The sequence below is a fragment of the Asterias rubens genome, chromosome 8, assembly GCF_902459465.1.
Source record: "Asterias rubens chromosome 8, eAstRub1.3, whole genome shotgun sequence".
In the NCBI taxonomy this organism is placed as follows: Eukaryota; Metazoa; Echinodermata; class Asteroidea; order Forcipulatida; family Asteriidae; genus Asterias; species Asterias rubens.
In genome coordinates, this window is record NC_047069.1 from 6,185,021 (window position 1) to 6,208,338 (window position 23,318).

The 23,318-nt window shown below is 38.8% G+C and overlaps 1 protein-coding gene across 7 annotated transcripts in view; it reads left to right on the forward strand.

Moving 5' to 3' along the window:
- The window catches only part of LOC117293300 (cGMP-dependent 3',5'-cyclic phosphodiesterase-like), a 117,976-nt gene that overhangs the window by 23,847 nt on the left and 70,811 nt on the right, over nt 1-23,318 (forward strand). For all 7 annotated transcript variants that reach the window (XM_033775542.1, XM_033775544.1, XM_033775545.1 and 4 more), the window contains exons 2-3: nt 2,041-2,100; nt 19,404-19,613. In XM_033775542.1, coding sequence (XP_033631433.1) covers nt 19,434-19,613 — 180 coding nt within the window. In that variant the 5' untranslated portion in view covers nt 2,041-2,100; nt 19,404-19,433. The remainder of the gene's footprint in view (nt 1-2,040; nt 2,101-19,403; nt 19,614-23,318) is intronic.

The following is a 23,318-nucleotide window of genomic DNA, read 5'->3' on the forward strand; positions in this document are numbered from 1 at the left end:
TCTCCACCACTTAATCTGAGATCTTGTCTTTGCACCACAACATTCAAATCTCTTCTCAAAACTTATCTTATGCCACAGGTTTTCAAGGACTAATGTTGTTATGTCTGTTTTTCTGTTGGTTTTACTGAACCTTGAACACCCAGCAGGGTGGATATGTGCGCATTAAAAGTCTTTATTAATTTTATTGTTACACTTTTCGCATGTCCTGCTTCCTTGAAGAAGAAAAAAAAAAACAGAAGGAAATATCTATTTTCTATTCACCTACTCCCGTTTTCTTTGGCCCGCTACGCCGAATAGCGTTTCTGTCCTCGCCTCTTCATAGCCACACATTGATTTTATGCCATGGAACCCTCCCCGGTCAACACATTACTCCCAGAGTGGCCAGTTACTCACTTCTATTTGACAGCTCATCGAGTGTTGCTGTTTTCTTTCCCGCCTTCCGAATATTTTACATATTTACGGAGAGGGAATATGCACTAAAGAGCATCAAGGAGGAGAAGAAAAAAAACGGAAAAGGCTGTCAGGTCCGTGATATGGAGTTATCAAGTCTGCAGATATTTTAATAGTGTAATTATTGGAACTTGATTACCAATTACCAGATACTCAGAAAAGCAGTTTGCAAGGCCACCCTAGCCGTTTACATACATTTGTGTTATTATATTCCTTTTACAAATGTTTTCTTGATTCAGGGCTTGAATTTTACTCTGGTCAGTGGTTTTTCAGTGTTGGGCCAGTTAAAACTCAAGACAGGACAAGTCGAGTGGCCTTGTTTTTTTTAAAATTCCTTGTCTCAAAAGAATGTTCAAATATTGAGTTTGAGTCACACAAGCATATCTCGATCTTGCCGAGTATCACCCAGATAAATCTTGTCTCAGTTGTTTGTTCAAATAAAGCATTTTAGGTGAGAAAACTGCGTTCTCATTTTGGTTGTAGTCTCTACTAATTTTTTTTTTATTCTAGTCTCTCCTCGTTTTGATTCTGGTTTGTAAACAAAAATTCGGTCCAGTAAAGATTCTGAGCTACAAGTCTTGCCGTCGATTTCACAAAACTCTTCCTAACTTAAGACTAATCTTAGGACTTAGGACAAGTCCCAACCCTGCACTGTAACATGCAGACCTTAAGATTAATCCTAAGTTAGGACGAGTAAAATCGAGATAAGACGAGTCCTAACTCTTTGTGATTACGACCCCTTGTCTTGTGGATTTTCCACCCAAATTTGAGCACTGTTATTATTAGAGATGGTTTTTCCTTAAAGGCAGTGGACACTATTGGTTATTACTCAAAATAATTATTACCATAAAACCTTTCTTGGTGAGAGGTTGATGGTATAAAACATTGTGAGAAACGGCTCCCTCTGAAGTGCCATAGTTTTCGAGAAAGAAGTAATTTTCCACGAATTTGATTTCGAGACCTCAGATTTAGAACTTGAAATCAACTATCTAAACGCACACAACTTCGTGTGACAAGGGTGTTTTTTCTTTCATTATTATCTCGCAACTTTGATGACCGATTGAGCTAAAATTTTCACAGGTTAGTTATTTTATGCATATGTTGAGATACATCAACTGTGAAGGCTAGTCTTTGACAATTGCCAATAGTGTCCACTACCTTTAAGTAGCTTGTTGATGGTTTAGTTTCTTAAGGGGACATGTGAGGAGGCCTTTGACCTTTTTGAGCTGCAATATCTTTGTAGGTTGACACATGGTTGAGGGAGAGGCGTATGACACATGGTCGCCAGTTTTGGCTATACCCTGTGAGTAATTTTGAAAATGTGTGGGATTTGTTGACGCATTTTTGAAATAACAAGCCAGTATTTTGTTTTAACAGAGGCCTTTGTTACCATACAATACTATTTTGTTTGAAGATTCACTCTTGTGCACATTGAGCAACTTAATTTGGTGGATTTTGGCGCCTTACAAATACTCTATATTATCTATTGTTATTATTACCATGTGGAACACTTCTGTGGTTTCCTTTACATTTATAATCATACAAACAGTTTATTTATGAATGTGTTGTTCCTTTCTTCATTCTTTCCAGGTCGTATGTAATGCTGTATCAAGCAATCAAGAAAAAAGGCTATCACTGGTGGGACGACATGTAAGTCAAATCAAATTCTTCTTCTAGTCCCCCCCCCCCCCATTAATTTATTCATATCAATGGCTCCCACCGGACATGTGTAATGGTTATAATGCTTGGCATGAGCGCGGAAATCCCTGCTTCCGTAGGCACCGATTCTTTGCTTACGGTAAGCAGAGCTAGAAATTGGTGTAACGACCATCTAGGGACAATGGAAGAGTCCATAAGGGAGGTGGGTGTAGTTAAACACATTGTATAGTGTCAGTCACTTTTATCCCAGTAACAGCCAAGTTATCGTGTCCAAGTCGAATGAACTCCAGGTTTATACACTCGCGCAAAGAGGAGCTTGCCTTTTCAGTTCATTATCCCACTGAATGGTCAGGGCATCGATTGGCAAAGGAGAGCTGATCAAATTACTTAAAGATACTCTTTCCTCTTGTGTTTATCGTGTTAGCCAACGACAGCTGGAAATAAAAAACCTCTAAAACAGTACTGCCTTCCCGCTTGCTTGATAGATTACCATGGATCAGAAGTGAGGACCAGAAACGTCTTGAGAAAAAAAAGAACGCTGCTAGACGGGACCTTTTGCATTGAGGAACAAATTAGGAGGAAGAAAAAAAAAGCAATCGTACAATTTTGTCAAGACCTTATATCATTTTTATTATAAGTAAATCGTGCCTCAAAGCCGCACCCACAGCAATTTCAGATTGTTCCAAAGTTTACTCCAAACTTGCAACCTCTTAACTCATCTCCACCCCTCTCCCCATCAATTTGATAAAGAGTAAATATTGTATATATTAAACAGAGTACATCGGCCTGCAGATAAGAAGCTTACCGCAAAACATGTTTAAAATGCTGCCGTTTGTCAATGTATCGTACAATCTGCCCATCCGACATCCATTTTGTCCCGGAAAAATTAGGCAAACAAAGTGAGCATTTTCTTATCTGAGTGCATAGTAAACACACCAGAAGCTTTCAACGAACCAAGAGGTACATAAGAACATGGGGAACCTTCTTAGGTGTATTTATTCTAGTATTCTGGCTCCAAAGTGCTCTCCTTGCTTCTCTCCTTTTTCCTTATATATATTTGATTGCAATAAGCCCATTTGCAACTGACATGTCTGAACCTGTGGTGGAGGGGGGGGGGGGGGGGCGGGCGGAGAGACCGGGGGCCTTAGAATGGGGTCGGGGTGTAAAAGATTCTTGGCTTTGCGACTTGATTTTTGTTCCCGACATTATGGAAATTCTTCATAAGCATGCATAGACATGTAGGGATTGTGTGCCCAATGAGCGCTCTCTGAGACATAGATGCACCTTCAAGCTATTGCAGAGTCTTGTTCTCTGCTTGTTGAGTTCCATATAGTCCCAGTCCTGAATGCTTAGTTTTTGAAAGGGCAAGGACACCGAGGCGTTTTTTCCTTGGTAAAATCATGGAGGTAATTTCTACTGTATTTCAAGGGCAACAAGGCTGAGACCAGGGGACATGGAAGCAATCGCCGTTGTTGCCTCCGTGAAGCATCAGGCCTGCAGTCCTCTGTTTTATATGTTCCATGAACGTGCGCTTGTACTGAAACAACTGGGCCCGATTTCATAGCGCTGCTTAGCGGCCGATTTTTTGCTTACTGTGCGATTTCTATTTCAAAGCGCTGCTAACCGTAAGCACACAAAAAGGCACGTACATGTAACCTTCCGGTGCTTACCGCACGGAAATAAATGACGTCACAATGCAAATCCACGGTAAACACGCTATATGGCCGCCCAATTTTTCTGCTAACCTGTGAAATACGCTAAGGCTTAAAGCCATTGGACCCTTTTGGTTCAGAAAAAAAGAAAAAAGTTCACAGATTTACAAATAACTTACAGGGTTTACAGAAGGCAATTGTGAAAGACTTCTCTTGAAATATTATTCCATGAAATGCTGTACTTTTTGAGAAAACAGCAAAACAATATAAATTCTCGTTAACGAGAATTACGGATTTATTTTAAACACGTGTCATGACACGGCGAACCGCGCGGAAACAAGGGTGGGTTTTTCCGTTGTTTTCTCCCGACTCCGATGACCGATTGAGCCTAAATTTTCACAGGTTTGTTATTTGATATAGAAGTTGTGGTACACAAAGTGTGGGCCTTGGACAACACTGTTTACCGAAAGGGTCCAATGGCTTTAAGCAAATTTGTTTTATGCTACAGTAAGCATGCAAATTTGCTTACTGTTAAGCAGCGCTATGAAATTGGGCCCTGCTTTCATTGTGTGATGTATAATTCTATTTTTTCTGTTTTATAATAACATAAAGATGTATCGTCCATCCGTGAAGTTTTCTTAGGGCCTCGACACACAAAGCAATCTCCCCAACATCTTGGGGGCAATCATCTTAACTTTTCGCAGTCGCACAAGACTAGCTATTTTTTGAGTAACCTTTTTACTTCAAAGGAAATTGTGATTTCTGAATTGGGAATGTTCTTTTTTTTACACTGGAATATGTGCAGGGAGATTGCCTTATTTTACTTGGCTTTTTTTTAGACATGCTATAGTGCCATTCAGTACAAAGCTCTTTGTTTAAGTGCCTTGTTTACAAGTCAAGTTAGGATGACGTGACTTTGAGTTTGGGGGATGACGTTGGTGTAGTTGTTTTCCATTTTTTAGTTGTCTTGTACATGTTCCTAAGCAACTTTGTGAATTCTGATTTCTTTAACTTGAATTGACCATCTGTAGTATAATATTGGTTTTCCCTGCCAATTTTAGCAAAACTTAAATCAATTCACTCATTTCCCCCTAATCCAATCAAACTAGGTTGTTTTCTTTGTATATTTGGTTTGCGGTAACATCATGTGTTACCTACTTGCCAAGTAGATTTTGTTCTTTTGAGAACTTGTCTTTCTCTATAATTCTACTGCTGCGGAGTAGATTTTCTGAATTCAGGAGACTTTTTTAGAGAGCAAAATTAATATATATATTGATACCTCATGATGCAAGCCTCAAATCCAACAGTATTAATGCTCTCAATTTTGTTTTTGTGTACATTTGATTTGTGTTTTTCTCATTCAGATTCGTTTCAGTCGTTCTATTTTATTTATAGGCATTCAAGACTACACTTTGATTTCTCTAAAAGGTGGATTTCTACTACCTGTTCACACTTGATGGAATGTGATGGTTGACCAGCTGCTGGCTTTTACGAAATTGAACGAGCCTTGCAGCCTAATGAAATTGAATGATTTTATTTGACCAGTGAATGCTAAACTGGTGAAACTGAATTACTCCCTTTTGACTGTTGAATGGTGATTCAACGGAGCATTCATTTTGAATCAAAGTTGATAAGCCGGGTGTTCAATTGAATGGATTTGTGTTGAAATTGGTCGGGAAACCTATATTAGCAATAATTATAATAATAACAACAATAATATTAATAATAGCCCAAACTAGGGCAACAAAATGAAGGAAATGTGGATGTGCTGCACAGAACTTAAAGGGCAAACACAGAAAATCACCACAAAATATGATTTATTTTTTTCAAATAGGAATAGGGTTATAAAACCTGTTAATAAGTATCCTTGCAAAATGTTGGTTTGGGGAAAGGGTTGGTATACCTTTTACTGTATACATTTGCCATTGGAATATGTCTAGGGGCTAGTGAGGAGAGGTATTGATACAGCGCACTTTCCATAAGCCATTTTGAGGTATGGTGGACACAGTTAGGTTTGTGTAAATTGTTCTGTAGACACTCAAACCAACAGTGCACTCCTATAGTGTCCACTATATCTCAAACAAGGCTATGGTAGTGAGGCCGACTCGGTCCATTCTTAATATCAACAAATGAACCTGACGATGACTAGAGCAAGCTAGTCCAAACGTTGAGACCAATTTCAGAACTGACTCCAAGACAGTACAGTTAATTACGATCCTATAAGCTAAAGTAGTAGTCCCAGCCTATTTTCTATACCATCCGCCTTGGGAATAGTTAAAAAGCAGGACAGTTCTTTTCAGAACTGAGAAGTCTCCCGAACACCCGAACAATCTACTCTGCGGTAGTAGAATAAAGAAAGACAGTTCTCTCAAAACAAACTCTACCTGGCAAGTAGATACACACATGGTGTTACCGCAAACCAAATATATAACAAATGAACCATATCACATTTTCTTATTAGAGCCACAAGGCACATTTTTAACTGAGGAGTCTCCCACAGAATTAGTGAATGAAAGCGCTTTTTGTCATCTGCATTCAATTAATGTGATATCTTACAAAAGAAAAAAAGGAAAAAAAAAAAAAAATTATTCTCTGCAAACAACATTCCAAACGAGCACTCTTACCTTCCTCACGAAAAAAAAAAAAGCACCTGCAAGCCCAAGGGGGCCACGGCAACCAAAATCCCAGCAGTTCTTAAATTCCTAGTCGTAGATCAAAGACGTATCATCAGACTCCTTGTGCTGTCGGGTGTCTCTCTGGTAGCACTCAGGAATACTGAATTGCGCCCCCGGGGAAACGATGAGGTATAGCTGTTTTTTTATATTATTTTTTAGTTTAGTTTAGTAATCTTTGGAGCGGCGATATACATGTATGTTGCCTCAGCTGCATCTGTCAGCTGGTCCTTGGTTCTTGAGTTTGATCTTGGAGTCGGGGGAAACTGTTTGCGAATTGATCCCCTTCTTGATGGGAAACTCTACCTTCCTTCTCTGGGTACATTACTTTATCAAAGGAATGGAACCTCCCTGTGAGGGATCGTGGATAAATGTTGGACTAGAAACATTAAAGGAACACGTTGCCTTGGATCGGACGAGTTGGTCAATAAAAAGCATTTGTAACCGTTTGTTATAAAATGCATACGGTTGGAAAGATGTTTTAAGAATACAATGATCAACACAAATATGCCTCGAAATTGCGTGGTTTTCCTTTTAACTCGTGGACTAACACGGTCGGCCATTTATGGAAGTCATAAATGGCCGATCGTGTTAGTTCGCAAAGTAAAAGGAAAACCACACAATTTGGGCAAATTTGTGTGGATTATTGTATTTTACTTTTAAAACATAACGGTTACCGACGCTCTTTATAGACCAACTTGTCTGATCCAAGGCAAGATTTTCCTTTAATAAGCTGCTATCTTCTCGGGAATTGGACGCTTAGACAATGTGTTGATTTTGACTATAGGATGTTAGTTGAAACCTTCAACAGTCTTTTATCAGAGCCCTGATACTTCTTACCCTCAAACATGTGTCATGAAGAGTGTTGTTGGGTAGACTTAAATGGAATTGCCTTAGTGGTCTTGAGAATGTTATAAAGAATCCTGTAATTGTCACACTAAATGCGTCGCCTGTGATCTTGAGCAAAAATACAATACTTTCTTTTCTACACCAGGGCAAAATTTCATAGAGCTGCTTAAGCAACAAATTCATTACTTAGTAAAATCAGATTACCAGCCAAGACTCCACTCAGTTGTAATGCTAAGTAAACAACAGCTTAATACTAGTCATAAGCAATGTATATGGCAGGAAATTTTGGCCAGTCACATGTGTAAAATAAGCGAGCTATTTTCGTGCTTAAGCAAGCAGCTCCATGAAATTGGCCCCAGGGCTCAAGTTTAAAACTGGGCCAGTGGTTTAAGTGTCGGGCCAGTAACTCAAGACAGGACAAGTCTGGTGGTCTTGTTTTTTTTTCTCACTTCACTATATTTTTCTTCAAAGTATCTGTTGTTTAATTGTTGAGTTTGAGCTCTACAAATAGTATCATTCATAAAACAGAAAAGATTATTTTGGTGTTTGTTTAAATAAAACTGGTCTCTTATCTGCATTTTGATTCTGGTCTTTTAATTAAAATCATGGCCCAGTAAAAGTTTTGAGCTACAAGTCAACAAATCAATTTAGAAAATTTACCCAGTCAGTTGTTTCCCTTGTGGTTGTTTTGATAAGTAACAATTTCAAGATAAAAAAGCCAAGCCCCGCTTTCTAGCGTTACGTCATTTGAAACTGCAGGCAATTTATTTTCCTCTTGTTTTTTTCCTTCTATCTTTGTGTACTGCCCACCTGTTAATCAAGCAATTGATCTACTCTATGTGAGGAATGATAAGTAGGGTCTTCGTATAAAACACGGTCCTTAATTGGCTCCTATGTTTAATGCATAGCTCATTAATTAGTGTTAACCTCATTTCAGGCCAGCCCACGTTAATTGTTTTTATTAATTTAGTGTAATTGATTGTTTGTCTCCGGCTAATGAAGAGTGAGACTGACTGAAGATTGTACTGGTCAACCTTGACAATCTATTGATGGGGAGCATCTCATAATGGATTTTAGTGTGATTATGTTTTTCTATATGCCCTTTCCTTTTCGTGTGGTAACCCTTTTTATTGGGGGCTTTGGTCGACTGCACCCACGACCCGTCTTCTTTATTATTGGCGACTTTTCGCCGCCAAAGAAGGCACACACAGAAAAGTACTCAAGCCTGAGCACAAAGGGGAAAGGCTGTAGTTTTGTACATGTTCACCCCCCATACCCGAGCTTACAATGGCTGGAAAAAAAAAAAGATCCAACCTCTCCAATGATGGTAAAAATACAAATCGAGGTTGCTATTATGCTGTCCTTTCGGATTGGAATGGAATTGGAACGGAAAGATCCAAAATGCCTAAAACCTACGGGCTGCCATATGGTTTTGTAAAAAAATAAAGAGTTTACAAAACAAACTAGGCCCGTATGCTTCGTTCTTGAAAGGACAGGGGCATCAAGGCATTTTCTCCTTGTAAAGGGCACCCTATGAGGAAATTGTAAATTTTCAGTGCAGCATTTCAAGGGCACCAATTGCAAGGGGCAACAGAGGCATTGCCTTTTTTTTCTCCTGGCAGTATCAGACCTTACAAACTGAGGAAACAAACACAAACATTTTAGAAATGTTGGTGTATATACATGTAGGCCTACAAACAAGGTTTATTAGAGATTGATAATTTAGCTTGATAACTGGTTGTAAAAATTATTGGTTGTCCGACTGTAGTTCTTAGAGGATCACCACAAACAAATTGATAGGCGCCGTACATACATAATCCCATTTGGGAGTCTTTGTGATGTAATACATCAGAATAAATTAATGATAGTAGTAAACTTGCAGGTACAACCATGTAATAATTCTCCGCTCGTCTTTTTTTCCTCATTTTTTTCTCTCCTGAAGACGAGCAGAGTATACTGTACGAAACGCAGAGACCAGACCGGCTCTTTTCAGTGCCAACACTTCCTCAAAAGAGAATTATGGTTGTACCAACCAGTTTAATATATCTATAGTTTATTCTTATCCTTCACAGTCACCGTGCAAGGCTTCAACCATTACCTAACTGTATATCTTTTTTATGTCTTATTCCTTTCTTCACTTCGCTCTCCTCGGGCATGTATGACTAAAATAGTTCCGCAACCTTGTCTCTCCATCTCATCATGATTTGATAACGAAAGAAAATGCTTGACAAATGTTCTCATATCCAATGATCACTCCTACACACCCTAGTTTTTTCCTCTTGCTTCTTTGTCTATAGGACTTCGACAAATAATATGTTGAAGATGTTATTGCGAAAGAAGTCGGGTGGTGGTCATAATAACAATGATGAAAATTTATGTAGCGCCAGTCCATGTTAACAAGCTCCTGGGTGATGAACAATTAAAAGAAAACCTATTAAATCCATACAGTTAAAACACCCAAGAGAAAATACAGTAAACATGAAATACGTATGTAGAATTTGGTCAAGTGATTAAAACTGCTTTATAAAAACTGTCCTTATTTCATACATTAACTCTCAACTCATTGGCGAAAAATCTGTCGGTCAGGCACGTTTTGTTTGTATGGCTTGACAAGAATAATGTATATATGCGACGGCACATCTGTTTTTTTCCCTTCTTCTTCTCACAAATGCACTCGCACGTCAGGCGTGCATGTGCGTGTAGTAAGTGCACTGACTTCATCCATACATTTGCATTGTTTTTTTCCTTCTTCTTTTGAGTTTCTTCTGACGACATTGCTGACATTATATTGACATATTTTTGTTTGTGTGATTGTTGAGGGGGCGGTGGTTGGGGGTTGGAGGGGTAGGGCGGGATGGTCTCAGACGAGGCAGGGAATGCGTTTTTCTTCATCAGACGGGTCTTGACTCACAAGTAACAATCTTAAACAGACAACTGACTCAACAGCATTCAAAATAAACACTTCAGTTTCAAGAGAGGTGATTTTTTTTCTAACAGGCATCTTGCCTCACCCCCAGAAAAGATTTACAAGGAAAGATGAACGTGCTGTTCCCTATTCTTTGAGATTGTAAGCAGAAAATGCTGCTCCTCACATTCCTTTTTGCTAAGCATATCTTGGAAATGTTACTTAATTCAAGAGAGGATTGCACTTTCAGAAACGGCTTTCTTTTGAACAATTCTAATTTCTTAAGGGGGACACAAGCAATGGCATCTCGAAGCATTGAGTTGTTCGAGGGCCCCCGAACTTTCATACAATGTTTGTTATTGTCAACATTATTTTGTTATTAAGTAAGGGGGTGCATAATTTAAGCTGAAGTTGACATGCATTACACAGCACCTTTCCTTGAAATAATTCACATCGAAAAAGAAAAAGAAAAAAAAACCCACTGTGTTCATTATTCATTTGGTAGAATGAGCATAAATTGCATTCTCATTAATATTTATGGTCTCTGCTAAAGCTGAAAAAACATGACAAAGTGTCTCATGATTAGCTACGCTAAACCGATCAGTCTTACCCCCCCCCCCCCCCTGTGGTAAATAGAACTTGAATGCCGTCATGGCATATATTTGAACATACAGTGCACTGTGCCCTGATGTGACCAGAGATGCTAACTCAATTTGTGAGGGCCGCATTGATCCGTAGGGCGCTAATGGAAAATTCATTGCATTAAGGACACTCAACATGCTTGGAATCTCATTCCTGATGTCTTAGGTAGTCTCGTGTCTTGATGACTGAGTCACCTCGGCTGACCGGACCGTACTACTCCGTGAATGACCGCTGCTTTACGGCCGGCTGACTCACGGCTAGTTGTGTGGTCCGGGGATATCTTTAACTCTTTGACGCGCCGACCGGTCGCAGCTGGTGACTGGGTTTAAATCCCTTCAGTAAAACAGTTGTAATACGATAAATAAAGATCGCACAACCCTCACACAGTATCCGGAAGAAGGACTTTTGTGCTTTTGTGACCTGTTTTTGGGAGGTGACATTTGCTAAAAAGAATCAACAATTAATTCAATTAAATTCGAAAAACTTGATTCATCCTTAGTTACATTAGTTGGAAAGCTCCTTATAAAAACCATAACAGATAGGGCTAGAAATAGTGTCCATATAGGGCTTAATGTGTCCATATGATCAAATACTCATCAAAAATGTTTGGCGCTTGAAAGGGTTAAGATTGTGTGATGTGAAGGCTACGAGTTATAGTGAGGAAGTAATGTGATTAGGGAAATATATGTAAGTTTGTAACCCCCAATACGAAGTGGAGAAACTTTTCTGTTAGATACATTTCTCAGATTGTGTATTCCAATTATGGATTATTGTACCTGTGTGGACATAACCGCTCCGGATTTGCGACTATATCTCAAAAGCGCAACCTTTTGAAATGAACAGGCTAATTCTAATGTATATATCTATACTTATATACATGAACAGGCTAATTCTAATGTATATATCTATACTTATATACATGAACAGGCTAATTCTAATGTATATATCTATACTTATATACATGAACAGGCTAATTCTAATGTATATATCTATACTTATATACATGAACAGGCTAATTCTAATGTATATATCTATACTTATATACATGTAGGATCAAAACAGCAAACAGTTCCAAAGACCAAAGGTATTCTTTGCCTTTAAAGTTATAAATTGCCCCTGTGATTATCATAATTGGCAGCTTGTTAACAAATTGGTAACAATTTGTAGACTAGACATCTGACATTTTGACAGGGGTATGGAGTGCGCCTGATTTCTAAATATCTAGGTAGACCAAGAATGTCCTGTGTAATTGGGCGGTTAAGTCCCCTCCTGATAAAATAAAAATTTGGTTGTGGCTTAGTATGAACGTGTTTGACGATTGGCAGATGCACATTCCTTGGGTAGGTCGGATTATAGAAGTAAATATGCCCTCCTTTTCGTTTTGAAGTGAGAATGTAATACTGTTGTAGTGAGTCATGAAAGAAGTGTACAAGGATGTAAAGTCTTCTTCTTATCGTGTCCACACACTATATGTCGTGTTTCAGCCAGCCGGAACAGGTAATAAAAAATGATAGAGTCATGACATAATTCAAATCAACTGTAAAGAAAAAAAAAGAAGAAAAAAAAACAACCCTTAGACAGCATGTATCTTTTTTCAATTATTTGTATCTATTACCCAATGATTATTATTTCAAATTTATGTTGAATGTTTGGTGTTATTAATTTCCGCGCTGAAACTTGACGAGTTGCACATGGTTGTTTTGATAGAGCATTTGTCTATGTGATACAAGGCATGTCATTCACTGAATCGATTGATTACAGTCTGTTTAAAGGCAGTGGACACTATTGGTAATTACTCAAAATAATTGTTAGCATAAAAACTTACTTGGTAACGAGTAATGGGGAGAGGTTGATAGTATAAAACCTTGTGAGGATTGGCTCTCTCAGAAGTGGTGTAGGTTTCAAGAAAGAAGTAATTTTCCATGAATTTAATTTTGAGACATCAAAAATGACATTGCTTTTACAAGTGATGGAAACAAACACGCACACTTTAACAGTACTGCAGTCTCGGTTTTATCATCAGAAATAATATGATAATTATAAAAATATAACAATTTCCACAAATTTAACATGGTCTTAAAAAAATATTAATATTAATCTGTTGTAAGCTAATGGATTGGAATTAATAAAGTCCAGTGGTTCATGCGTGATCTCCATAGGTATGTAATACAACATACCGGCAATGCTGGCTTCATTGCTTAATTATGAATTTCCACGCTTGATTACGATGACAACGCTGTAATCTCACTTCAGAGGGGTGAAGCATTAATAACGAGGGCCAACAGAGTAGGGGGTCCTAACCTCCTACCAAGGGTGTCTACTTTTCATTGGCAGCACCACCTGTGATGTGTGGGTGTTTCATACTCTGAGGGAGAGACGACAAGAGAAAATCTTGATGTTTTTTCATTTTGCCACTGTCGCATAGTGAGACTGCTCCTGTGTGGTGACAGTGGGGGTAGCCTCCGTGGTGCTTTAAAGGGTTTGGATACTTTCTGTGCAAACCAAAACACAAAAGTACATTGAACTTACACGGTTTGAAGCCATTGGACACTATCGGTAAACAGTATTGTCCAAAGTCCCACACTTCGTGTATCACAACTTATATATATGAAATAACAAACCTGTGAAAATTTAGGCTCAATCAGTCATCGGAGGCGGGAGAAAATAACGGCAAAACCCACCCTTGTTTCTGCACGTTTCGCCGTGTCATGACATGTGTTTTAAAATAAATCCGTTATTCTCGATATCGAGAATTGATAATTGTTTTCACCATTACCTTCTGTAAACCCTGTAAGTTATTTGTAAATCTGTGAACTACTAATTTTTGTTCTGTTCAGACAGTGTTCAATGGCTTTAAAGATAATGATATGTAGTAGAACGATTTTCTTGCTGCGGCGCTGTAGATTTTGAGAAATGAGTAAAACAATTTTAGAAAAGTAATTTTCGTGCACAGAATCAGGTAGAAACACAATCGTCATTGAAGGCTCCGTTCTGAGGTGGGATTCGAACAGGGGTCCACAGAGGTGAAAGGCAGGGGGAAAAACCCACTGATCAACTTGATCCCAAGTCTTCTTTGATGGTTCAGCGTCATTATTTGAAGGTTATCTCTGTCATCTTAGTGAGAGTAATTTAGTTTGCACTTTAGGCATCCTTTGTTATATCGCTAGAAATTTTTCCAAAATGAATTATAATCAATGTGACAAATGTTGAATATAATTATTGAAGAATGCCCCTGTGTGCAACTATGGAACCGTTAGTATATTAACTGCTCACACACGGAGAGCTGTGGTTTTATTACAGGAATAATCAATGTAAATGTTTCTAACCAGATGCATCCTTGGTTGCATCATGAAATATTTGTCATAGTAATGATAATATTTTTTTTGAAACACTGTAAGAGGGCGGCTGAGGGTGGAGCATGCATGAAGAAAACAAAACCAAATGGGAACGACAAACAGAAGAGATAAAAAACAAGGACAAATCATGCGGGTCAGGGGTAACAAAAGTAAATCAAAATACTGTTGCTCGGAAGCATGCTGCCCCACGCATGACCAACAAACACAATGAGGTCAGAAACAACAAAAGGGAAGGGAAACCGAACAGGGGATCGTTCACGACCTGCATGCAAACAATATGGTGGCTTTAGGAGTAATTGTACTTTTATTGGAGATTTGATATTCCTTGCTCTATGAACATACTCATGTTCAGATGATTGGTGGCATCTTTATATGGTTTGGTGGTATAATGTTTCTTTTAATGGAGGTTTCATCGGATGCCGAAGGGAATATAATTGCTGATGTTCTAGTCAGGTTCGTCTGTATTTGTTCTTTTAACAAATGTTACATGCTTCTTTTAATGAGGGTGGATTTCTGTCATTAATTTTAAGGAAATTTTATTTGCTTGCGTTCATGGTCTGGTTTAGCAATCAACCGTGCCACAGTGATGTGCTGTCTTTGCAAAGGTGCTTAAAGGCAGTGGACACTATTGGTAATTACTTAAAATAATTATTAGCATAAAACCTTACTTGGTGATGAGTAATGGGGAGAGGTTGACAGTATAAAACATTGTGAGAGACAGCTCCCTCTGAAGTAACGTAGTTTTCAAGAAAGAAGTAATTTTCCTCGAATTTGATTTCGAGACCTCAAGTTTAGAATTTGAGGTCTCGAAATTAAGCATCTGAAAGCACACACATTAGTGTGACAAGGGTGTTTTTTCTTTCATAATTATCTCGCAACTTTGTGGACCGATTGAGCTCAAATTTTCACAGGTTTGTTATTTTGTGCATATGTTGAGCAAGTGAGAAGACTGGTCTTTGATAACTACCGATAGTGTCAATATCTTTAAAACAAAGCGAGAATATATTGATGCTACCAATTATCTGAAACGCATCTCACCTGATGAGCCAAGTTTCATGGCTCTGCTTACTGCCAATCTGCGCTTGCAATCACTACTCTCTGCTTACTGTACAAGCCTGAATTTCTGCACAAGTTTCTGTGCAAGCTTTGTAAGCGAGGAATGCCTAGTACTGTGGAGTTTTCTGGAGTATGTACCCACACAAGCAATAACTCCCTGATAATCTGTTAAAGTATATGCTTGACGTAAGCAAGGAATTCCCAGCTTCTGTAAGCAACAATTCTTCGGTTAGGGTAAAAAGAGCCATCAAAGTTATACTACAAAGTCTCACTGCGTATTTTTATGTTGTTTTTGTTGTTGCAAGGCTTGGGGTTGGAATTATTGGGGAAAGAAATTATTTGTGGGAAAACTCTTGTGTTAAACTTTCCCTTTAAAGCTCCAACCCCACTTGTTCATCTGGATGCAAGGCCCTAATTTGAACACTGCATACCCTCTCAATCCCTGATGCAATCGTCTGGATAACACCAGATGGCTGTGTGTTTGGTCAACACTAAGTCGCCTCAGAATAGGGCTTGTGTGTAGGGGGGGGGGAGGAGTAGGGGAAAACGAGACCTACACAGTGTGTAGTCAGGCAATCATATGCATAATGAATGCCCACTCGGTGGCGACGAGGGGGGCCTTACTACGTTCAGTGTCAGACCAGTGACGGTGTCCGCACAAGCTCGGGGATCGGCGGTTTACGACGTCTGAGTACTAGCTGACCTCAGTCTACAGATTTAACAACCAGGGGATCACCAGAAGCAGATGTCAAGACAGGGGAAAATTATTGACTTCACCACCACCGCCAACCGTGTAGATATCCAGAGAGGCCAACTCTGTTGTCAAGTGCCAAGGAAATATGTTTTGTTTATCTGTGTGGGATTGTTGACAACTATAGCACTGAGGAAATTTGTGGTTGAAATTCTGTGCGCTTAGCAGGTGTCACTACAAGCAGTTGAGATACTAGTATTCCGTACGAATGACTACAAAATGGGACGTGGCTCTAACGGTGTCGTGCGTGTGCAACTACCTGTTTGCTTATCAGGTGTTTCTGTAGGGTGGTTGAAGCGAAGGCACTTCAAATCTTTGTAGGCTTGAATCTGTATCATCACACGGATTGTATTCAGCGGAACGTGCAGCAGTAGTCAGAAATGTAAGTTTAGCTCAATTATGATTTATTGAAAGCTTACCCCCGGAAGCAACACCTCAAAGTAGGTTTGATTCAAGGTGGAGTTCTCATGGGTTTCGTTGGCCTTGTGCAATGTTTGTTGCCCATCGTTTAGGCTGTTGGTTGCTGTAGAAAATGTTCTTGTTCTTGATATTTTGTCAATAATGAGTGCACTTCAATTGGATTTATTTCTCCAAGTGATTGTTTTATTGAAATTTTGAATAGACATTTTTATTTTTATGAAATCATAGTTATTTATCTGTTGATTATTTTTCTATGGATCTGTATACCAATCTATTGACTGTTTTCACTTTTTATACTTATTGGGACTTTATGTACTATAATTTATAATTATTAATTGTTATTTGTTGAAGCTGAACAGTTTCATCAATCCAAGATACTCATCAAATGAACTCAGTGAAAATTGAAGGTTCAAAAAATAAACAAAAATTGACTTGAGCAGGACTTGAACCAAAGACCTCTGGATTAATTAACAGCGACGCTCTGCTTACTGCGTTATCCAGCTCTATGGTGGCGGTCTCCCTAATTAGCTTTGGGGTTCCAGTCAGAAGCCGTTTAACCAGTTTCCCATATGGTTTTTTACTTGATATGTAATAAAATAGTCAAACATTTTCTCATCGATTAACAATGAAAATTTGTATAGGATTTGAGGCATTGCATGGTGAGGTATCAATATATATTTGGTTTGCGGTAACACCACATGTGTAACTACTTGCCAGGTAGAGTTTGTTCTTTAGAGAACTGTCTTGCTTTGTACTACTACCACGGAGTAGATGTTCTGGGTTGGGGAGACTTCTCAGTTCGGACAAGAACTGTCCTGCTTTTGTAACTATTACTCGCGCGGATGGTATAGAAAATAGACTGGGACTACTACTTTAGCTTACAGGATCATGATTAACTGTATTGACACGGAGTCAGTTTTTAAATTGGTCTGATTGTTTCGACGAGCTTGCTCTAGTCATCGTCAGGAGACTGAATAGGTAAAAATGTGGATAAATGAAAATTTACATATTTCTTTCTCTATATATTTGTTTTTCGTGTTGCTTTTCGTTCCTGAAAAGGTTAGCACATATGTGTTTTGTGTGAAGTAATATGTTCTTGCACCTGCTCACTGTGTACGTCATATGGTTTTCTTGTTGAGATTTTAAAATAGTACAATTTAATTCAATCTGTGTGAAATGGTCCTATTCACTGACAGTAATCTACTTGCCTGCGTGCCAGGGCTATTGTGCGAATCTTGTATTAATGTCCTTACTAGTCAATCAAAAGCAATTTGTATTTTTGTGTGCGGCATTTCTTGACAGGGTAATTTCCCCCGAACGTCACAACCGCGCAAATCTTGACTTCTCTGTTTAATATATGCAGATAGGGATAGAGAAGTGTTTGTATGTTAGTTTCTGAATATCGGAGGGAAAAGGTTGCCATCTTTATTTTTCATGAAATAGTGAGGTCATGTTAGAATTAGTGGCTAGATTTCTGGGTCGTCATTGGATTTTGTTGATAATTGTTTTTATTACTTTGGGCATCATAGTTTAATTACGGTTGCTAATCACCTAATGTGTGTTTAAACTTTTTAACCTTTTAGCTCTTTTTAAAGCATTTTTTATACTGTACATGTTCTAGTGCAATTCAACCATATCAGTTGTCATATACTGTTCATTCCCTTGTATAATGTTTTTTATGAAATAAACCAATAAATATAAAATATAATATAGAGCAATGAAATTGTGCCCTGCTGTGCTGCATGGGTATGATGTAATAGATGTTAAAGTCACCTGGAAGTGGGTTTTTTTTTCAAAATAAAGCTTTTGTCACTAATATATATGTGTTTTGGTGAGTGGAATGTGAATTAACAGTTAACTAAGGTTTTAAAAAATCAGTTCTTATGTTATTTACAAATTTAAGATTAGACCCCGACCCGAGAGGGCGCTGTTCATGACGTCAATCGAGGCAGACTTTGCCTGTAATGCCTAGAGTGAACACAATTGCAAAGTACATGTACGGACCAAGTCGTGAGTTTGTACGTTTTTTCGGCAATGCCGACCAGGTGTATTGCTGCTGAATGCAGAAAAACACTTTTTGAAATGTACCAACTCACGACTTGGACGTACATGTACTTTGCACGTGTGTTTACTATACGCATTGCAGGCAAAGTCTGCCTCGATTGACGTCACAAAAGGGGTAGGTGGAGTCAGCCCCCCAAACAACTTTATATATTTTTTAAACATATAAATCGTGACAAACAAATACTAACAAAATTGTTTTATTGTTCGTAAGCATATACTCTTGTGTTTGAAAGAAAAACAAATTCTATTTCCAGGTGACTTTAAATTTGCATTTGGGATAAAGAATATTAATTTTGGTTTTACCCTTCGTTATGATGATTCACAAAAAGTGTATTTATAACTAAAAACTCTTGGTGAAATACCAGTGAGATGATGGTTGTTTAACAGTTTTTAAACTTTGCTCCTGAAGGGTACAACCATTTTCCTATGATAAGGGGAACTTCTCTGAGGATGTAAATTTGTGAGCAAGAACATGAGCCTCTCCAATGCCTTTCTGCACAATCTGCCGCGCGCGCCACGCATACGCACACGCATGTCGGACCTTATTTGTCGGACCTTCGTTGTGTTGTGATTGGTCAATACGCAATGGGGAGTAACTTAATTGATTTGGTCTATTGTAGTGGATGCCAAGGGTTATTTGAGGCCTGGATAAATAAGTTTTATTTAACAAAGGGCACTTCCATTGGAAAATCTCGAAGTCTTAGGGAATTTTTTGAATAGACACTAAGGCAAAGACCATGGCAACTGAGGTCATAACCTCTTTGACCTTCATGTTATTTCAGGTCTGTTGCAAGCAGTGGCAAAATATGTGACTTGACAAATTCTCGTTCTTCTATGAAATCAGAGTTCCAAAGACGAATTGCAGTATATCTATGCAGACAACCTGTTCTAATATACTTTTTGGTGTTCTTGTCTTCCTACTTGCAGATCGCAGTGTGCGTTCAGAGACTACACCAGATGGCTACACAGCCAAGGCTACCTGTGGCGGCCACTGCCACCAAAGCGCCAACTGCATGTTCAGGTTCGCATAATGGCGGAACGTGTGCGGGAACGTCGTATGACGACGGTATTCTACAACTATGCGCCGACCTGCATGATAACGATGCAGCGTCCATGCAAACTAAAGTCATCAAATATGTGAGTACCTTCTAATTTATTTATGTATTTATGTTTTCTCCCTGTATATTATACAGTCTGAATATGTTAGAGCTGACACAAATATACATCTATAATATGAATTAAATTCCATTACAGCTGGAGTACCCGAATATACAGTAATGCTGTTTGTGACTTTTCCCCTGCAAATTTGCTTGTTATAGCAACTGAAATTTTGCCATCAAACGACTTATAAGGGAGAACTCAAAGTACTCAAAGTTGTTTGTTCTTGGGGGGGGGGGCTTTGTATAATCTTCTGCAGGGCTTGAATTTTGATCTCGAATGGGCACAGCAATTTTACCCTGGCAAGGGGCACTCCTACGGATACATTTTTTCAAAACAATTTGGAACTTTGCAAACGGCACCACAGCAAAAATACAGGGCACCACGGCAATTGCTGTGGATGCCATAGGTTGTTTTGTGGCCTGCTTCTTTGCAACATAGATTTCTGACCTGTCAAGACGCTGTACCTGCAATGTCAAGGTGGATCGTTCTTGTCAATAGACCCTATTGACATCACGCAGCGCATCTCCTGTCTGCCATTGTGTTTGTCAAAACATGCACAAAAGGATGGTACACATGTTTCAGACCTCCGAGCAATGCACATCTCTGTCATTTTCTGTCTTTTAGGGGAGTCCATTCTTTTTGTGCACATTTTGACACACAAAATGGAGGACAGGAGAAGCGCATGTATGGGTGCGCTGCGTGTTGTGGATAGGGTCTATAGCTTGACAGCTAAGCCTTGATCAAGCGCTGGTGGTCATGGCTTGAGGAGCATTTCTGTTTTTTTTTTTTGTCACAACCTGTTAATACTCTGCGGCATCAATGTATCATTTGAGCAAGTGTTCTCTCTCTGCTTCTCATAATAAGCCCAGGGACGTTTTAAAAGAAAGCCATTCAAACTGCTTCGGTTATCGACTCATTGACCTACTTCACAGAGGTGCAATCATTACCCTTGGACACATCATACAGAGGTCATCTAAGGTGGGGGAGGTGGGGAGAGTAAACTTTACCATGATTGATTATCTAATTTAGTCCAAACCCTTAACGGAAGCCGGCGTTGGCTGAATGATAACTTACCAATCAACGGAAAAAACAGATCCATTAACAGCACCGGGGAGAGGGCCAATATCAGGTAGTCAATAGAGGAGAGGTATTGCCCTCCCGATGGTAGGAATCAAGTGTACAGAAAGTCATTAGTTACAACAGGTTCCCTATCAGTCATATTAAGGTACTTCATGATGTAAGCTCTAGAGAGAGAGCCAATATCAAGTGGTCAAGAGAGGAGAGCTATTGCCCTCCCGATGGTAGGCATCAAGTGTACAGAAAGCCATAAGCTACAACAGGTTCCCTATCAGTCAGAGGGTACTTTATTGAAAGCTCTGGAGAGAGTGCCATTATCAAGTGGTCAATATTCAAGAGGTATTGCCCTTGCGATAATATCTTGTGTATAAAAGATTTATCAAGTTATATTGCGTTAGCTACAGCAGGTTTCTTCTTCCAACCAGTGTTATAAATTAAAGCACGTTTGGGAGAGGGATTACATTAGGTTCTGAAATTGAAGATGGACAAATTAGTAGGTACCCTTTCTTTGAACCTTCTTGGGGGCAGGGAATTTTCTTTTCTTTGATATACCCTAAGCTTCTTTGATTTCATCCGGCCTTAGACAAGTCAGGATTCTTACTGGTTTCAGGAAATAATGTTCACAGGCTCTCTTTCTTTGCTTATTTATTTGTAACCTTTCTTTATCCGTGGTAAGCCATAACACAGACCTGAAATTTCCTTTTTTCGCAAAAATAAATACCTGTGCACATTTCCCTTTTTCACCTTGAAGTGTTTGCAAAAAAAAGAAAAAGAATAATCCACTTTATACATTTTTAACAACTTGCTTCAAGTCTTTCTTGGTACCTTGCTTCCTTCAAACATCCCTCGTGTCCCCTTGAATGACTTTTACGTAAATGCTGAATTCGTTACACAATTTGTCAACATCGTTTCTCTCCAATTTTCTCTTTCAAGGGTGTCACTCGAGGGTAACATTTCTAGGCTACATGAATAGGTTGTGGCCTCCTTGCAATTCACTTTTTAACCAATAAAAGAAAGCGGACATTAGCTGAAATGACAAACCAGACTCAAACACAAGAACCGAGCAAACATCTTTAGGCAAGACGCCCCCACAGACTGCTTTGGTCAGTCATGTTCAATTTGGACATCTTTGACAGCCTTCCAAGGGAGGGGGGGGGGGGTGTTTCTAAGGGGGAATCCAATCCCATTGTGTCCTCGCTGATCCTGCTCTTAGGGCTTTAGCCATGGGAAGGAAAGACTTCTTCTATGGAGCTATGCTCCGCTGATGAGTATCCCCCATTAAGTACTCAGACATCGCTACCCCTGCTGTCGTCAGTTGCAGGCATGAATAGTCGATGAAGAGCAGTTTTAGTTCCCTATCTTGTATATTTCCCCCTCAGAAAATCTTGTTTTGTATCGTCGGTGCCGGGAAGAAAGACGAACTAAAGGAATTTGTGTAGAATAATACTCTGGCTTTCAGGAAGTTGAGCATACACGGTGAACTCGTACGTCTCACAAGAGAACAACATCTCAGTAATTTTTAAAGGCAGTGGACACCATTAGTAATTACTCAAAATAATTATTATCATAAAATCTTTCTTTATTTCGAGTAATGGGGGGAGGTTGATAGTAAAAAACATTGTGAGAAACAGCTCCCTCTGAAGTGACATAGTTTATGAGAAAGAAGTAATTTTCCACGAATTTTATTTCGAGACCTCAGATTTAGAATTTGAGGTCTCGAAATCAAGCATCTGAAAGCACACAACTTCTTGTGACCATGGTGCGACAAGGGTGTTTTTTTTTCTTTCATTAATATCTTGCAATTTCGACGACCGATTGAGCTCAAAGTTTCACAGGTTTGTTATTTTATGCATATGTTGAGATACGTCAACTGTAAAGACTAGTCTTTGACAGTTACCAATAGTGTCCAGTGTCTAATAAAAATGGAAGCTAATCAGAAAATTTGAACTTAAAGACAACACTTTTTTTAAATGAAAGAAGCTAAATATGTACGTGAGGAGTTAAGATATAACTTGATTGTAAACAACTTAGGATATTCCCAACAACCTTTCAGATTTTTTTCTATGAGAATCTAAAGAAATTAGAGTCTCGAGGGCAAGTTCTGACCTTTTCATTGCTTCTATGCACTACAAATAAATGCTAATAAAATTCTGGTTTTGCCAGAGTAGTTCCAAATTATATAATTTGTTTAACCATTGACGTCTTCTTTGTATAATTTCTTTAGAATCGTACCATTCTCTCTCAGAAACCTCTAACAATGTCAACATCGACCCACCCTGAACATAAAGATCCCAGGCAACAAATTTAACAACAAAATACAAAATGAAACGAACTTCAAACAAATTATGTTCCAAACTAAAAAATGTCCTCTTTGTAGTGAAATTAAAAAGCGGCGCCTTCGCAGATCTTGAACATAACACACTTTATAATATGTATCGGTTTCTTTTCTTGCACGTCAGTCTCTCATGGCCGGAATTCATTGTTATTCAAGTAAAGTGCCTTAGTCTAGATCATCACCACACAACTCGCTTGCGACATCGTGTCAGAGACTTAAATGTACTTCTTGTTTACCCACGATAAGGAGATTTAATCCAGTGTAAATTC